The following is an 18,733-nucleotide window of genomic DNA, read 5'->3' as shown; positions in this document are numbered from 1 at the left end:
GAAACGGTCATCACAGTTAATTTTTTGGCGAGTTCTAGATTTTGAAGTGAATTTTACCTTTAAAATTCTTATTCAGAATTTAACTTCATTTTATTTTGTCCATACATTTTTTAATAGAAAATTCAATTCATTTCAGATGTTTCTGTTCTTTTCACTGTTAAATTGGTTGACTTTGAGTGGGATTTCAAATTAGTATACGGATCACATCCAAAAACAATTGAACTTTCTAAGCAAGTCACTGACAACGTGAGTAAACAGTCTGTTTTAAACTAGCTAAAGCACTATTTTGCTTCTGGAACTTTTTCTAGGAAAGTAATTTTATTCAAAGTCTCAATTATTTTCACTGTACGCTATTGTCTTATCAAAACATTTTTCCTCTTCTAGATGTTTTGCTCTAACTTAAACGCGACTTCAAAAGTAAAATTACAATGTATTTTTAGACCAGAAACTGAAAATGATTGTTTGCAGTACTATATCATTACAAAGCCGCCATTATGTAAACAGAAGAAAGTTTTTTGGCGGTACAGAACTTGAAAATGGCTTTGAAAAAAGCAAACATTTTACAACATATTAACTAAAATCTTGTTCGTTTCCTCTATAATAACGACATTTTTCGGATAATTGACAGAGCCCGGTCGTCTTTCCATCTTAGCAGTTTTGGAATCGATCTACATACAAACGAAAAAAGCCGCCATTGTGTAAACAGAAGGAGTTCGTTTTCATTGGACAACTATGCCGGTCATGTGCTTGCGTCCTATTTCGTGATTGGCCTATTTCGACCCACAACTGAGTATATATTTTCCATCGTGTTCTTACGGACCCTTATTCTGACGATGCTCTGAGGAGTGTCAGACGAAATAGCTTCACGGAGTATGGTTTGAATGTTTGGTGTTTTCAAAGCCATTTTCAATAACATTTCTATTGGATTATTTGATGATTTTTTACAACATCTCTTTACCTAAGGATTTTTCGCCCCTATTTGTATTAAATAGATTTCTGCTATTTTTTATTTCAGGTTAAAGCCGTTTACAATCATTCTTCGACTGTTAGTCATATAAGAATTGAAAATTTCTTGTAAGTAAAATCAATTGATTGTACATTTATATTAATTAGATATGGAAGAATTTAAAAATAATGCTATAATTAATTTTTTAGATATTGGCTTACTTTTGTTCCGCACCTTGATATGAACTGCGGCCCGCCCTTTCGTCACTATCCGATTACGAAGACTGCCGGACAAACATCAACCTATTGCACCATCGGCTATTTTTCTGTTGTTTGTACCATTCTGATAGCTTACTTTTGTCTTTAAAAAACAGACATGAGTCCAACATACAACTATACGTAGTGAAAGTGACTTTTAGAGAAGGTACATGTCCACGATAAACAGAAAAAGAAGGTAGAATTGGCTGTTCCTTTCTTCCCTGCTTTTTCCTTCCCATGGTTACCAACAGCTACACATTTAGTAGCAAGCAGGCGTCCCAATCATTGGCCCTATGCTTGAACCAATTGGCTCTATGTCCCGGGTGGACCTGCTACCTATATTCGCTACCTATATTCAATAGCCATTTACAGGTCACATTATCTTGTTTGTTTTGTAGTTAATGTCTTGTTTGATATGCAATAATTTTTATTTGTCAAACTTGTTTATATGAAACAGCAGTTAATTTAAAACTTTATACTTTTAGGCGGGGCAGCGTTATTGCGAACTTTACAGTATATTATGTTAAAGTGAGTCAGGGAGAAGTTCTGCTACTTCAAGATTTCATTGACACGACGGGAAAAATGTACAATTTGTCAACCATTGTTCAAGAGGTCAAGCCTACGAAAGGTGTGCTCCTTCACTCATATTTATGCATCAAATCTGTTATTTCATTGTTTTTCTTACAGATAAATACTATTTTTAGTGATGTTTAGTTTTTTTTGCTTGTTATGATTTTTAAATCACTTGTATACGTTTTTCACTAATTCAAGGCGGATCCTGAAAATTTTTGTGGTTTTGATCATCTCTCATTAAGATCTTTCAAATAAGATAATATTTAGTGTATGTCCACTTTAAGAACCTATGTCTTGTTTCTCTTACCCTGGGTACCAGACTCACTATATAAAATAATAGAGAGTCTGGTCTAGTGCGCCCCATTCTCGTTCTGGTGAACTTACTTGAAAGAACTGAAGTCTATTTAACAGACTAGGCCTGTGAAACAAGACTGTCAGAAAAATAATAAAAAAACTCAGTAGTCAGAGGAGTTTTGGGAAATCTTGAAGCCAATGTATTTTATATAGTTCTGTAAAGTTGACATTATTAATACAGTGATAACAGACTTTTCTGCCTCAAGATTCCAATCAAATCAGGTGTAAAACGCCTTGGCAGCAAAAAGCATATACGAAGCATGAAATTAAAGTTAGCACAATGCAGTAATTAAATGTTAATCATTGTTAAATTTCGCATACAACTTAAAATAAGTCTTTTGTAATTTTCCACATAAATTGTGTGTACTTTCAGTCTACTTCCTCACTGTGAAGGCAGCGCGCTTGGACACCGCGGTGGTTAGAATCATCACGTTGGAAGTTCGCCACAGCAAATATGGCCAATATGACAAGCGAAGCCCCGTATGCCGGGGGAAATATTAGCCATAACTGATTTACTTGTGTTTGTTGTTGTTTGTTTTCGGCGCCTTGCGGTGTTTCTTATTTACTGCATTTCACTACAAGGCCTAATTTCTTTGCAATGAGAGGCACAGCTTTAAATATCAGAGACTTTCCAAAGCCAGTTGGCCTTATGGCGAAGGTGTCTCTTCTCTCTACAAACAAGGCTTTCAATGTTGTTCTGTGTTAAGTTCCACAACATGCGGAAAATATTCTTTGAGTACAGTTTTAACAGCATCTTCAAACTAAATCGTTACAGTCGCTAGCATTTATTTATGTTGTGTTCTGTTCAATGTTTTACACCAGAGCTAAGTTTATTGTTTCGCTGTGACCTTTGAACGTACAGAAATCTGTACACTCGCTCCTGATTGGTTAATATAAGCACACCAGAACGAGAATGGGGCGCACTAGACCAGACGCTCTATTTTATTTCATATATAGTGAGTCTGGTACCCAGGGTATGTCTCTCTTTATTTCTGTACAATTCTGCAGCATATAGCTTGCTAATCAGGGTTATTTAAATCATATAGAGCAATGTCATCGGAACCTTACCAATGTACTCAAAAGAGTTATTGATGGCTGGCTTTGCATTTAAAGGAAATATTTTTATTCCTAGTTGTTGTAAGTCCACCAAGAAATGTCTCAGCTGCATCCTACTCTCCAAGGACAATGCTCATTAAATGGCTACCACCAATGAATTACCATTTATTGAATGACACATATGGCTATTATATTTTCTACCGTGAATTCGAGAGCACCGTTGGAAAATGGGATGTCTCGGGTGTACCTGGACTGAATAGCACTTCATTTTTGTTGAAAGACTTGAAGCCAGCTACAAAGTATAGGTTCAGAATGACTCTAGCAGTTACTACAGGCAACGGACCAGCATCAGACGAATCAGTTAATAGTACTATAGAAGGAGGTTTGTACAATGTTTATTTGTCCTCTCTGTTTATGTTTCCAGAGATGCTGCAAGGCTAGTGCAACCATAACTGTACCCTGGGTACCAGAGCCCAATACTATATCCAATTGAAGGAGGTAAGGAACAGGAAGCGGGAGGAGACAGGAGTATAGTAGAGCCTTCTACCTCTCTTCTTTTTTAGAATGCTTTCTATTTCCTACTTGTTCCATGGGAGTATTTAGAGGCTCTGGTACCCAGAGTACCAAAACTGCCAGTTTGCCAGAGTCCTTATCTTTGAGAAGTGCTTGTTGTTCTGCAAGTGGTAATTGTCAGTAGATCACACATTTCGATGTTGACAATTGTCACTTCTCTTGGCAAAAATTAAAATGTTTTTAGGGAACCAAGATGAAAGATCAAAATTTCATTTTCAGGGAAGTTAATTCGTTTGGAAGTTGCGGTCTCTTTTCTTTTACATTATAAGTCAACAAGGGTCATAATCAAGACTTTCTTTGCTCTCTTTGTGCTTTTTACCTCCTAATTCCATCCGCTGAGCCCCTGTTCCTATATTTTCAAATCAAATTCACTGATTTTTCCATTTGTGTTTGTTCCAAAATAAATATCGGTTCCATTTTATTATTGTGCATGCTTTACTGTATAGGACAAAGCAGTTCTGAATTGTAACTCTGAGTTTCACGCTTAGAGCGATCATCAGGCAATGGTACTATGCTGTTCTGTAAGCTACAGTGCTTAAGTAATAACGCCTCCTTACTTTGCTATTGAGGTGCAAAACTGCTTTCTAGCCAAACAACTGTTGTTGTCAATGGTCAATTAAAAGTTGTAGTTAAAAGTTAAAAATTTTAGTTTAATACTTTACCTTTTTGATATTTTACAAAACTATCATTCCTAGATCGAAGATATCCATTAATTTTTTTAAATTGTTTGCTTTTGTAGTTTTAATCTTAATGTTTTTTGTTTTAGTCCCCAAAGTCTCACCGAAAAACTTCACAGGCCGTGCAATATTACCGTCTCAAGTGTATCTGAGTTGGGTTGGCATAAGTGACGCAGAATTCAATGGAAGACCTCTTGGATATGCCATTAGATACAAAAAATACTTCGACACTGCTTATATTGAGAAAACCGTCCCAAAAGCCAACTTTGAGGTAACATTAGAGAATCTCAGACCATTCACCCTCTACGACTTTGATCTTTTGGCGTTCTCAGGAGCAGGCTATGGACCTCCATTATCACTCATTTTAAAGACACCAGAGGGCGGTAAGTATTATACGTGCTCTTTCTCGTTTTTTGTGTATAATATTTCGAGAAATATTTCGCTACTCATGGACGTTTACTGTTGGCAAATTTTTGGTGAAATAGAATTTCTGTTTCTTCTGATTTTGTATTCTGTACTGACATAATTATAATGGCGCAGAAATCATGATATTTTTTGAAATTGTGAAAATAAGTTTCAGAAATACCAATCCTGTTGCTATTTATGTCCAGCTCTTTTCCAAATGACTTTGGACAGCGTATGGGATACATTCGTTTGATTTTGAGCGTGTGGCACTCTATCGAGTATTAGTTTTCGACAATTCGTCTTTTCAGTGCCTTCTATCGCCCCTCCTATGTTCGCGGTGCAACGTGATCAAAAGACAACTACATCAGTAGTGGCTACGTGGAAGGAGATTCCTGATGACCTCATCAATGGTATTTTGCTAGGCTACAAGCTGAGGTATACTGTCAGTCGCATTTCGGATGAGTTGTATATTGGAGCGCCTATTACCAAAGAGATCGAACTTGACAAGTTTACATTTCGGTACCAAATTACCGGCCTACAGAGTTATACAACCTACGATATCAGCGTCGCTGGCTACACAGATGCTGGCAATGGGCCTTTCAGTATACCAATACCTGAAAGTATGTTGTTATTCCTTGTGTATCTTCGTCCTGTTTTTGGCGTTGTTATTCATTGTTTGATACTTAGAACAACGAAAAAAATGTAACTGAAAGCTTTTAACTAATGTACTTAACTATGAAAACGTCCTAATTTTTTACTAATAGTAATTAACTAACTAATAAACTATAAAAATAGATTGAAAATGACATCAAGGAAGGCCAAGATTTTAGACATGCTGTAGCCCCTCGTTTAAAGATTGAAAATATGAGGTTAGAAAATATATACCCAGTTGTGGATCGCAGAAGGCCAATAAATAGGCAAGCACATGACAGATTAAGTCTACCTTATTCTAACGTTTTATAATCGAATTGGCAAACGAAAAGCTTTAGTATGCCTAAAAATTGTTACTTTTTCAAAGTGTTTTCACATTTTGTACTATAAAAAATTTTCATAGGTGAAAGACATGCTGATCAGGAATTACTATCATTCTTCTATCATTAGAGAACTTCTACTGTCGCTTGCGCTGTATGAAATCAACATGAAGTCTTTTTTTGTGTTGCTTACAAACAGCTGAGATTAAAATTTACCCATCATAACGAGGCTTTTATTCAGCCAAACCGAGGCTCCCACTATAGCAAACCAAGGCTGCAACCTGAGTGAACCTAGACTCCTACTATGAAACTAACTGACGTGACTCACTACTTTTTATTTGAATGAGCCTAATCATTTCACATTGCTATAAAAATTTTGCCCCTATGTTACGGTTTTTTCTGCACTTCCATTTCGAGAACTCTTTTACTCTTTGCATTTAAGATATTATTGAATAGTAATGATATTTCTTTTTTAGCCACTTGTAAATGCCCAAGCCGCGTCTTTCTGAACTGGCATTCGAATCCACCGTATGTAAGAAGAGAACCTCGTTTAAAAGTTTCCGGTATCATGGCCGAGATTATTCAGGATATGATCCAGACTTCATGTGGTACCTGTAGTGGCGCTGCGCCATTCATTAGCTGGTATCAAAGCCTATCAGGAGAAAACCCAGTGAAAACTAATGAGCTCGGTGTTCGGCAATCTATCGGTCAAGAGTACCATATGTCGTTTCCAATATTTGGATCTGGCAGTAATAGCAAGTACATGGAAGACAATGCTTTTATGTTGCTTATCAAGTCGTCTGGAAGTGCTACTGTCGTAAAAAAGAAAGTAGATTATTCTGCAAAGACGAAGAATGTTCTCAAGTCCATAACCAATTTATGGCCCATGTATCTGCTGGTTGTCTGCCTGACTTTTGTAACAGGAGTGATTGTTTGGGTAATGGTAAGTTGATTCAAACAATTGTAGTCAGAAAAGGGATGCTCGAGAATGTTAGTCAAAATTAACTTTAATAGATGAAACTAACGAAAGGAATTGCAAAAATCTGTCTAAGAGTATTCTTGAATTTCACTCTTAACAGGTCATCTTCTTATTCTGGTGTTAGCTACCATAGTTGCTCTTTGCTTACAGGAACGGAAAGAAAACGAAGAATTCTCTAAAGGAAGATACGTTCACGGCGTTTTGCAAGGATTTTGGTGGGCTTTCATTTCAATGACAACTGTCGGGTAAGAATAACTTGATTTTCAAACGCAGCCTCTCCTGTTTGGATTTTAGTCCATGAAATGTTTTATCGCCATTGAGAACTAATAAATTATAAATATTTAGGAGGGGGGTGGTGGGAAAGTGTTTGACGGGTCTACAAAAGCTACACTTCTTATACAACTGTATAGAGCTGATCATTTTGCAAAGATAGTTTTGTGTTAAATGGAAAAAATCCCCAGTGAGTAAATCTGTACCGTAATCTCTTTGATCTTCATAAAAAAGCAGATTTTGTCGCAAGGGGGTGGAAAAAAGGAAAAAAGTTCTTCTCTTCATGACTGTCTTCGATTTCTTGTCATGCTTGTCCCCGTGAACGGGCTGGAGAGATCATCCCCCGGCATTAATTTTTTTTGTATTGTTTTTCTGATGCCTTGTACTTTTTTGCATGAATCGTGATTCAGTGAATTTAAGATGATACTTATAGTAACGTATCAAATCAATTTTTGCTAGTTATGGTGACATAACCCCAAGAACATTTAAAGGGAGATTGGTTGCGATCGTCTGGACATTGGCAGGTCTTGTCCTCACTGGCATTCTTACCGGTGCACTTACCTCTTCCGTCACGTCAATGACAATGCCCCCTGCTGTAACACTTTATGACTCCCAGGTAGGACTGTGGTTTTCATGACTTAAATTTGGATCATTTTTTTAAATACCTAGATCGTTTAATTGGAAAATCTTCCGATTCTGGAAGACTTCTTGATATCATTGTGTTATCATTGTTCACAGCTACTTCCAAATGCAATCTTCAAAGATTCCACAAGTCATAAAAATGCGAAACCTATGCACATAACTGAATTTATGCAGAACAATAATTGTACCAGTTTGGCATACACCATTTACAGAAATGTTGTAAATTTGAATTAATCTCCATTATCGAGAAGGACAAAAACTGCACATAAGAATGTTAGCCTCTTAGAACAAGAGTAGCTAGCTATACAGCTCTATTCTGTTAGCAAAGAAATACAGTTTGCTCTTTGTAGTAATTCACTTTACCTTCCAGACTAGGGGGGATTGACGGTCATGAGTAGTAAAACTTACCGACGAAGACAAAAATAAAGTAAAATTTAGGTGATATTTCACCTACCGATAGACGATTCTACCAACAACGGACGATTCTACCACTAGGGAATTTTAGCACCAACAAAAAATTTACTGACAAACTCATGAAGATTTGGGGGGGGGGGAGTAAAGGCCAGCTAAGCCCCTATAAGTACTTTCAGACGTAAATGTCATCGAAAAGAAAATCAACACAAAGACAAATAATCCTTAAAGTATCAGCACAAATGCAATAAGGATATCTGCTACTTATCCTTAAGATTAAAACGATAAAACATATTTCTTAAATCAACTGCTTGAACAACAAGGTGTATTTTAATACATCCTTTAAATACGTATTGCACGTTCGGAGCACTATTTTCCTTCCCTTCATAAGCAGCAATTCTCTGTAGAAAAAGGTGTATAGGACAATTTTAGATTTAGCATCGATCTACACAATTCGACTGACTAATTGGCAAAATTTATTATGTTTTACAATGTTTCCTTCTTTCAAAATCATGTCTAAAGAAAGAACAAAAATTCTAGTGAATCAAATTCTCTTAGACGTTTTTTAACTTAAACATTTTACAGTAAACTTTGATATTACAAAAATTTCACAAAAATTCCTGCAAAATTAGCATCCTTTTCCTAATCACGATCCCTAGGAAGACCAGCATTATATATAAATTAATCTTTACTTTTCCTTTTTTAACTTAGTAGCTGATAGGGTTTCTGTGTATAAATATGATAAAATGAAAAATTCATCTGATGTTCTAGCCTACGTTCAGTTACTAATATCTCATTTTTATTCAATCACAGAGCGCAGCTGTAAATAATTCGTTTGAATACTTCCTTGGGGTGAGAAGAAACAGCAAAGTTAATACGAGTGAGTATCACCAGTATGTTATATGTTATAAGATAACGATTCTCTATGCCAAATTAGCATCCTCGCAATAACATACAAAAAGATAGCTTGGTGCTTAAGAGACCTGTTGCTAGAAGACTTCTGTTAATAACCTCCACATAAATGGCATCTATAATTCAAAAATATCACTTCTCTTTTATTCAAACGGTGTATTTATCTGGTACCTATTTTCTCAGTATATTAATTATAACTGAGGAGATTTGATCGCAATAATATCATTGTGTTGTAGGTGCCATTTTGCAAAGAGTTCATTTGATTTCAAGCTTTCGATCCATTTTTTCACTTCTGCCTTGGGCTGCAAATTACTGGGATATAAGGGGGTGTTACACCCCTAAATAATCAACATACGAAGTTCAAAACGAAATTCTGATAAAGTCAGTCCTCCTTCCAGCTTACTATAGCACATTCTACTTTGAATGGTAGACCCACAGTCCAAAGCAATTTTTTTGTGCCTCAGCTTTAGCCAAGTCTACGTCACAGACCATACGAAGTAAAGAAAAGGTTTCGGGGCAAGGAAACTTGGGGTCATTGCGGGACAAAGCAATCATTTCCTGTTTGAATTGCGCAGGCTACTTTGTCCATGAGTTTTGATTTTTGCAATCAGACATTTTTGCAATATTGCAATTTCAATTGCCAAGACTGACAAATTTACATCAAATTCTGCCTCCACTTTGAGTTTTTGTTAAACTGAAAAACCTAACAGCTTTAGTGACCTGGAGCCTTTTTATGCTAATTTTAGCTCATTTATCTGAAACTGTAGTTAATTAATTTCATTTATCTGAAACTTAATTTCATCACCGCAGAGAAAAACTATCTGTCAAATGACGAAGTGCTCGATGCTGTAAAAAACGAAGAAGTTCAAATTGCGTTGCTTGATGCGTTCACTGTCGCAGCCTTGGCGGAGGAGCTGGTCTCGAAAAGCCTCAAGGTGACAAAGCTCATCGATGCAAACACTGGATATGGAATTGTTCTATCACATGAATTTGTGCGTATGGAGAGCGATTTTAGAAGCTACATCTCATCACAGAGCAACAAGATTTCCGCGTTCCGTACAAATATGACAGAAAAGTTACATGTAAGAAGCACAGCCATCTTTTGTTGTTTGTTCTAAGATATTTAAGAACTGTCGCTCCTTTCAAGAGGAATAAATTTAGCCTCATGCTTTGACAAAATTGGAAATAGGCTTGACAAAGATAGAAAGATGATAGAATATCATAATACAGTTGAATCCTGTTAAGTTGGACCTTCAAGACACTTCTAATCTGATGGACACTTCTATTCTATAGTGAAGTTTTGACTTATACGGGGTACGAATTTTGACTTGAAGGGGTAGGAACACCAATTGGGGAATGAAAATCAGTCCGACCTAGTGAAAGACCGAGCGACCCGGGAAGAACTTGACGGGATTCAACCATAGCTGTGTATATCTGACTTTGTTTTTGCAGATTTCATTTTTGACTATGATATGTTATATGAAGTAGCACACTTCCTTTAACATTTTTTGGAACAAGAAAGTGAAGATTTTGAAGGCGTTTGTCTAAGCTATACGATTTCTCTCGCGAATTTTCCGATTGATGTTTCGAAGACTTATTACGGAGCAAAGTGTTTCTGAAAGATTAATTAAAGCCAGTCGTGGTTAAAAATTCCTTAAGCTCACTAAAGAAAGACTTCGCTGGGCAAAAATTATATATTTTCTTTCCATGACTTGCCTTATAAACTAAGTATCGATTTACTCATTAGGTGGGCTGTCGATGGCACACAAAATATGTTTCTGGGTCATGAAGTTTATAGACGTCGAGCTTAATTTGAAAGCCTTGGGACGTGATCACATGTTCTATGTGCGCGGTAGACAGAGCGACAATAGCAATCGTTTTTATGCTGCTGTTGGCTCCTGCTGCTACTATAAACGCCAGAGCTTTATACGGGAGCTAGTTGTGATTTGTAAATAGCTTTTATATTTGCTTTGAATACAGAAAGTGTGATTCTCGTATCCCTTTCCAGTCAGCGCAATCTAAAGTTGAAGCAGTACCTCTTCTGTTTGACCCATCAACAAAGATGTTCTGGGATATGGTCTCTTTAGAAGGCATCTTACTGCTTGTCTGTTCCGTCCTTGGCATATTTTACTCTAGCTACAGGGCAAAGCGCAAAAACAAGAAAATCATTCCTACACACGGTACGTTGCTAATTTTTCAATCCTAAAGATGAATAATGTTTACTTCTTAACTTTTACAATGGTTCATGTCTTCCAAGTATTTTTGGATATTTATTTCCTGATTTGTAGGTCTGGATACGAACCTATATTTAGTGTGCGCTGTCTTCTCAAAAATCGCTAATTTAAGAACACCTACCTTCGTTACCATAGCTATATAAATTCTGATTCTCCGTTCCTCTTCTCCTATTTTCTGTTTCTGCATTCGAATTATGAAGGCAAAGTAAACATATCTAATTTTCTACATTTTGAGGCAACGCTATATTTTAGTTTAGCAAGCTACAATTTTGCAAAGCTAAAATAAACGTCATTTATAAGCGCCAATGCAAAATTGAGCTATAAAGAAAATGCTGAAATACCTAAAATGCTCTAGGTTTGCAGACCGAAATTCTATAGAACTAGGAAAGTAGTTGTTTAGAAAAATATATGTTCATATTCTGATAATATTTTTAGGGGTATTAACTGTTTACTTGGCAAAGCAGTATTTTGCTTGTAACGAACTTTGATATTTTCAAATAATATCATAAAACACAAATAGTTGCATTTCACACGTGACTGCCTTGTCAACCATATCCTCTGCCTTCTTCATCCAAATTATCCTGAAAACTTCAACCCCGATAAGCCCCCCTCCCCCCCCCCCCACAATAACTCCATCTTTCATTAGCTTGAAAAGTTTTGCATTCCGTTTTAACGGCCTTGACGCAAAATCCAAGTTAACAAAACTCTTCAAACAATATAAATCAGTCAAGAATCTCGAGAATATTAAAAACTCATTTTTCAGTCGTGCCAATTGTTCTTTTATTGCTAAAAAGTTTTACTTCTAATTGGAATTGTAATGTATTTTGGTGCTAAATTTTAGGGTTTTGTCTTTTTTGTAGAAGGTAATTGAACAAAAATGAAATTGAACTCTTCGGACTCTCGATATCTGGAACATTCGTTACTTAGACCATTCGCATCGTCTTTTTAGGGGTTTGAGTTACCGTGATGGTATTGTAGCTGTACTGGACCTTTTTATATATCTTCAAAGAACTTGATTGAGATCAGGGATGGCGCCAGAAAAGAAATGCTGGGGGGGGGGGCTGTAATGTCAGAGTGCCGACAGTGAGTGAACCACCAACAAAGATCTAATATAACACCATTTCCGCTGTGGTAATTCCAGTTCAAAAAATGAAAAAAAAACTGAAAAAAAATCAAACAATGAAATTTTTTTTAAAAATTGACGTGCCGACGGAGGGGCTCAATGAATTTTTGGGGGCTCCTGCCCCCCCAAGCACCCCTGGTGGCGCCATCCCTGATTGAGATGCATTTCTTATCAAGGGGCTGCACCTGAAAAGTGGGGGGGGGGCTATGGCTAAGAAGAAATATGGTTGCCAATCATAAACAATTATAGGGATGGCTCGTTGGCGTTTTTGACGCTGCCCTTGTCAAAGTGTCAAAGTATAGTCACTACATCGTATATTTCCCTTTCAGAGATTCTTCTCCTGGAGATGGCAACTATCGACCACAACATCGCAGAATTTGAGAAAACAGTGAACGAAAAGTTAGAATCATTAAATAGTAAGCACTTTTCGCAGTATTTAGAACTCGAACGAATGAAGGCAAACTACAAACGACTCCTGAAGCGAAAATACCCTGTGCACGTTGACTCGCAGGCCAACCGAAAGGTGTCAAGGCATAAATTATCAAACTATGGTATCGGTGAGACAGAAATATGAGGAGATTTGTTATTTGTTATTTGTATTTTAAGGAGTTTTTCAAAATTGAAACAAATGACAACTTCATAATTGAAAGGCCTACAGTTTTTTGTATAGAATGAATATTGACATTGATAATGTTTTTCTGGAGTTATTTTCTTTTTATTAATACCCTCTTGCCTTTTGCAAAAGGTGTCTGGGAACGCAGGTTGAATTTCCCTTAAAAAATTATAGCTATTTACTTGCTGTACCCCTGTGCTAGTGAAGAAGATCATAAATTGCTAGCTCGAGCTATATCTAATTTTTAAAGGCAATCTGTCACGACGTTGATTGGTTATAAGAACAGATGGGTTTTTATTGTTTCCAGTCCCCCTTGAATTTATCGCATTGTAAAAAATATGGCGGATCGCTGGAATCGTGTTTAGGCTATTGTTCCAGCTATTGTTCTCGTTAACCAATCCACAACGAAACAGATTGCCTTTAAGCCAGTAATAATTTTTTGTTTTGATGTGCACAATTTGATTTATTTTGTTTAATATATGCGTATGGAGGTTAACCCGCTGGTTACCTAATGCTGGCTGTCAAAGAGCTCTGTATCTTAATTTTGTAAAAAATGATAAAAAATCTAGTAGAAGACTTATTGCAAAAGTAAGCTACAGAAAATTTTTAAAATACTTGAAAAAAGTTCACAATTGTTAATAAAATTTCAGTAAATATTTTATATTGTACGAAAGATACAAATTTGCGGACTAGAAGTAATTTGAGTACGACTTTGTAAACCGTTAAATTATTCGAAGTAGGTACATTCAAAGTCGATACCCTTTTAATCGATGTACTATTTCTAACCTACGTACTAATGCGATTTTAGGGGACGTTAATATCAGATTCCATTTTGTACAAGGATAATGTAGACTGTCTACATTCCAGTACCGGATAGGGGGCACCGGGTGGTCAGGTTTTGATAGGATTAAAAAGACAGGCCAAAGTGCCATTTACATAAAGTTCAAATGACACCAGTTTCGTAATCATCAAGAAAATTTATATAAATTTCTATTGTAGTGCTCAATTAATTTTATCTCATTTGATTGTCATGCTTCTCTTAAATCGTACATTCTTTTTATTGGTGAGAAATTAGTCTTTTATCAAGATGCATACTCTAGAAGTAAAAATATAAGTTACGAGAGTATAGGAAGAAGTATTTTTTATGTTCCTTGTTCCACCCCTCCCCCCTGCCCCGTTGTAGTTCCACCGTCCCAAACACACGCCTTTTATTGTGTTTACTCATTGATTGTTTATAGATGTTAGTAGAAATATGATTAGTTGATAGAAGTATATTTAATTTCATTTAAAAAGGAAAGCAGAAAAAATGAGATTAAGCATAAATCAAATTCGTTTCCTTTTACCCTATCTTCATCTCATGGCTTCATCAATATAGCAAAAATTTCATACATAAATCGAGATTGTAGGACACATTTAACAAAGCAGCAGGAAAATAATTTTGTTTAAAAGTCGGCGCATAAATCTTATATCTACAAAGAAGCTAATTTATGCAAAATTTCTTAAATATAAAAATATTTACAATGTAAGAAAAGAATATCAAGGGGTCGTGAAAGATTGTAAGTCAAATAAAACCTAATCTATGAATAAACCCTTTACACATTCTATAGTCACATTCAGGTTTGTGGAATTTTAGTCTTTTTTAAAGCTGCCAATGATTTAGACTTTTGAAGAGCCAACTCTTTATGCCTTCAACCTCTGCCTAAACAAATTCTCAAGGATGCCCCTAACACTTCAAAGTAAGGAACACAAAGCTACAGATTATGGTACCACGTCATTAGAATTATACTGCACTTAAGCTAAAAGAGGGCCATTTTCCCCCTGGCCTCTTTTCGTGGCTCTTGTCCCTTCTCTGTCTCAACGCTATTCCGAAATGGAAATTTTTGTTTCAATAAACAAAGATTTAAAGTATACAGACATAGGATTATATCTCTATGAGATTTGTTCACATTTGAAAATGCCAATTCAGCCAAAAAAAGTTACTCTGCGAGCACGGTGTGTGGTGGGACATACTGCATTATACTGTAGCCCTTTTCCACTCTTGCGTAATAATTAAAGGTGTAAACATTAAAAGTCTAGATAGAGAATAATGTTAGAAACGTTTAGTGGATTATATCTGGCCATTCAGGTTTCAGGAAAGCCTCAAATTTTTGTCAAATTCACAAAGCTTTTCAGACTAAATTGAAAAAATTTTTGATTTGCTTTCTGATTTTTAATAAATACTTTTCAAGAATTACTTGAATATGTTAAAATATCCACATTTGACAAATACAAGACAATTCAGACAGGATCAGACAAAGATGTGCATTTCCCATTGACTCCTTTGATTATTCCCCTACATAAATGGTCGATTTATTTCAAATTCAGTTGATTCTCTATACGTTTTGTAAAAATAGCTTTTCTAGTCCTTATATATAAGTGTGTTATCAGTTATCAAATAGTTATTTTGATATCTATACTTACATAAAAGTCGACCCTATTCTGAAGCTTGATGCAGTAGTTTTAATATTCTATGTATTATGCAAAATGTTTCTTCGGTGCACAAAGACAATCAGACCCTTTTGTTTGGTAATGTACAAAGTGTGAAAGCGTGCAGCATCTAGAATGCATTGTTTAAATTCGCGCCAGAATCAATGTTGCGGCAACTCGTAAACCATTATTGAGATGCAAGCGAAAAGATCGACTAGAATGTTCGCAGATAATTGTATTTAAACCTTTCTTGTATCTTCTACAAAGTCTAACACAAAATTCTGGATTCATTGCAAGAGATCAACCTAGTAGCAGTTGTACTTTGTATAAAATATCAATTGTTGCTTACTTTATCGGTCAAATTGAAAGCTTCTTGGCGTGATAAAGTTTCTATCAGAAGCCCGCCCGATGTCCAAACTGAACGACGTGTTTTGCAATCGGCAGCTTTGGTGGTTTGCTGGGCTGCATGCTTCGAAATGGGCTGCAGGATGTGCATATGAAACTGGTAAGCTTGCAATCTTCTTCTGTTTTGAAATCAATACTTATCAATAAAAAAGTTCGGATAAGCCAATGGTTTTGATATATGACTTTGGTACAACTGTGGACCTAACAAAGGCTAAAATAATGTTATATAATTTTATACTGTTTTGCAAATTAAGGAAAGGTTCTTCATTTTTTGACATCTTTTCAAAGTTTAAGTTCTGAATAATGTTCATCTAGAAAGAACTGTTGGAATCCTTTTTGTATAGAGAGATTTCAATCACACTAGTTTTACCTTAGTTGCATAAAATACAACTTGAGCTGTAGACTGCGTGTATGAAAGTGCTTAATTTGATTAAGATAAGCAGAAGTGATTTAGTTTTATTTATGTATCCTTAACAATCATATGGTCCAACCAGAGTGGTCAATGGGTCGACCCATGGTTATATCAGGGTCGCCGAGAGAGGGGGCAAAAGGCCCAGAGCCGCGAAGTTGAGGGGGCCTCATAAAGTAGTGAATTTCATTTGAAATAATGAATGAATGAATTTAAGCTATTCTAAAGGGCAGGGTCGCAAAATTTTCTGTTCCCTGCGCTTGCAGGAGGCCTCATCCTTCAGATTTGCTTCAGGGCCTCCAAAAACTCTTGGCGGCCATGGGTTTTATAAAGGCAACTGATACATGGCGAAAAAGTCTCGTTAATTTTCCAGAGACATGCTCAATTAAAGAAACTAGAAAAGTGATCACATGAAAGTTGCATTTTTACTTTTTAAGTCTGGTTGCGCTGCTCACATGATACCAGTCACTCTCCTATTATTTTATCACTAGTTGACTGCCTGTGATCGCATGATCGTGCTAAAATGATCACATGATTGAAATATGACATTTTATGTAGCATACAAGCAGTAAAAATGAAAACATTATCAACAGCACAGAAGTTCGTATATCTTGATGGCGTAGCAGTTTGAATAAATTTTTCATTTGGTATTATCTCTTCAAACTTCAAAAAACAACTGGTAATGTTTTTCTTGAATATTTATTATTTGTAAAATTGACAAATTTGTCGAAATGGGAACATAATTCGGAATTTTTTCTTATTTATTCTTTCATTATATGTTTTCAGCTGCTTTTAGTCGTCATATTAGTTTCATTTTACTAGGACATTTTACCTGTCTATGATAGCCAATAAAACTTGTTTATGCACATCATGTCGTAGATCCTCGAATTGCCCTACCCCCTCGAAAAAGACCCCCCTCTCGAATAAGCCACCACTGCTACCGTAAATTCTCGAATTGGACCCCTCCATTTAATGATTGTTGCCATCTGAGGTTGCCTATGGCGTTTTATTGAATTACCACAACAAATTCATACTTTTGGTAGTAATTGATTAAATGCTCATAAAGAAATTCCTATTAAAATAAAGGAGGTCTTTTAATAATGTCTTCTTAAAGTCTACAAGAAATTTTATAAGTCCATCCCTCGTATAAGCCCCCCTCGAATAGGCCCCCATCCAAAAATATCAAAAATAAATAAGCCCCCAGGGGGCTAATTTAATGGTTTACGGTACTTCGACATTTTTTGCTATTTTGCTGAAGTCAGAGGTGCTAAAATCTAACGAGACAAATGACAAACGAGGATCTAATAATCAATCTATTGCAAACTAATGCAGTACCATAAACACAATATCAACTTGGGGGTCTCAATATTTGGCATATACTTTATTGGACGAAAATAACGCAGTACATTAATTAACCCCAGTTGAAAATTCCGCGTTGATTTAAACCCTGTTAATTTCATGGCCGCGTGATTTTCTCACCCGTTATTAAATTTCTAGCGGGAAATAAATATCCGTTTATATTTCATCTCAATTTAATATAACATTTAACATTTCAAAATTACCTAAAATAGGCAGATATTAATAATCTGAAAATGTGGATAAAAGAAGGCGTCCAAAACGTAAGGAAAGGGCTCTTTTCACAAGTTCTATAAACAAGTCCTTGACTTGGAGCTATTTGTCATTTTACTTTCTGTACTGAAGTTGAATGTATTTCAGTTAAAAAAAAATTGACTGACATCGCGTTAATTAAATATAATTCGCGTTAATTAAATATAATTGATGTTGATGCGCGTTAATTACCAAACATTTAAAGATCTAGTCTCACAATTCCCGTTAATTTGTGATCGCATAAATTTGTTCCCCGTTATTTTGTGTACCGCGTTATTTTCTTGTAAAATGGTAGATTTTTGGAAAAGTTTTATAGATAAAATTTTTCTCGGAATTTTACGCCACGGCATTTTAAAAATTAATAAAAAACAGTTAAAAACTTAACTTTAAAGGGATGGGGGGGGGCTTCAGTGCCGCTGTGCTTGTCTACCTCAACCTAGGCCCACTCAACTTAGGCCCACTCAACCTACTGTAGGCCTACTCAACTTAGGTCCACTCAACCTAGGCCCAATTAACCTGGACTCAATAAACCTGGGCTCAATAAACCCGGGCTCAATCAACCCGGGCCCAATCAACCCGGGCTGACTCAACCAAGGCCCACTGAACCTAGGCCCACTGAACCTAGACCCAGTCAATCTGGGCTCAATCAGCCTGAACTCAATCAACCCAGACTCAATCAACCTGGGCTAAAATAATCTAGGCTAACACAACCTATGCTCACTGAACCTAGGTCTACTCAACCCGGCCCCACTTAGCTCGGGCTGACTCAACTTAGGCCCACTAAACCCGGGCACGGAGAATAAACAACAACAGACACACAAATAAGTGATGGCTAATATTTCACCCCGG

The 18,733-nt window shown here is 36.2% G+C and overlaps 1 protein-coding gene across 1 annotated transcript in view; it reads left to right on the top strand.

Moving 5' to 3' along the window:
* The window catches only part of LOC135696291 (uncharacterized), a 73,463-nt gene extending 58,495 nt beyond the window's left edge, over positions 1 to 14,968 (top strand). Inside the window, exons 43-55 of the mRNA XM_065215640.2 lie at positions 137 to 246; positions 1,016 to 1,074; positions 1,689 to 1,831; positions 3,263 to 3,568; positions 4,526 to 4,819; positions 5,150 to 5,461; positions 6,289 to 6,755; positions 6,942 to 7,036; positions 7,521 to 7,677; positions 8,928 to 8,994; positions 9,837 to 10,108; positions 11,035 to 11,206; positions 12,713 to 14,968. Coding sequence (XP_065071712.2) covers positions 137 to 246; positions 1,016 to 1,074; positions 1,689 to 1,831; positions 3,263 to 3,568; positions 4,526 to 4,819; positions 5,150 to 5,461; positions 6,289 to 6,755; positions 6,942 to 7,036; positions 7,521 to 7,677; positions 8,928 to 8,994; positions 9,837 to 10,108; positions 11,035 to 11,206; positions 12,713 to 12,957 — 2,699 coding nt within the window. The 3' untranslated portion in view covers positions 12,958 to 14,968. The remainder of the gene's footprint in view (positions 1 to 136; positions 247 to 1,015; positions 1,075 to 1,688; positions 1,832 to 3,262; positions 3,569 to 4,525; positions 4,820 to 5,149; positions 5,462 to 6,288; positions 6,756 to 6,941; positions 7,037 to 7,520; positions 7,678 to 8,927; positions 8,995 to 9,836; positions 10,109 to 11,034; positions 11,207 to 12,712) is intronic.
* Positions 14,969 to 18,733: the final 3,765 nt, after the last annotated feature.

This window comes from Rhopilema esculentum, chromosome 14 (assembly GCF_057945365.1).
Source record: "Rhopilema esculentum isolate cy_ngs chromosome 14, ASM5794536v1, whole genome shotgun sequence".
In the NCBI taxonomy this organism is placed as follows: domain Eukaryota; kingdom Metazoa; phylum Cnidaria; class Scyphozoa; order Rhizostomeae; family Rhizostomatidae; genus Rhopilema; species Rhopilema esculentum.
Note: the sequence above shows the minus strand (reverse complement) of the source record. Positions and strands in the feature narration are given on the sequence as shown.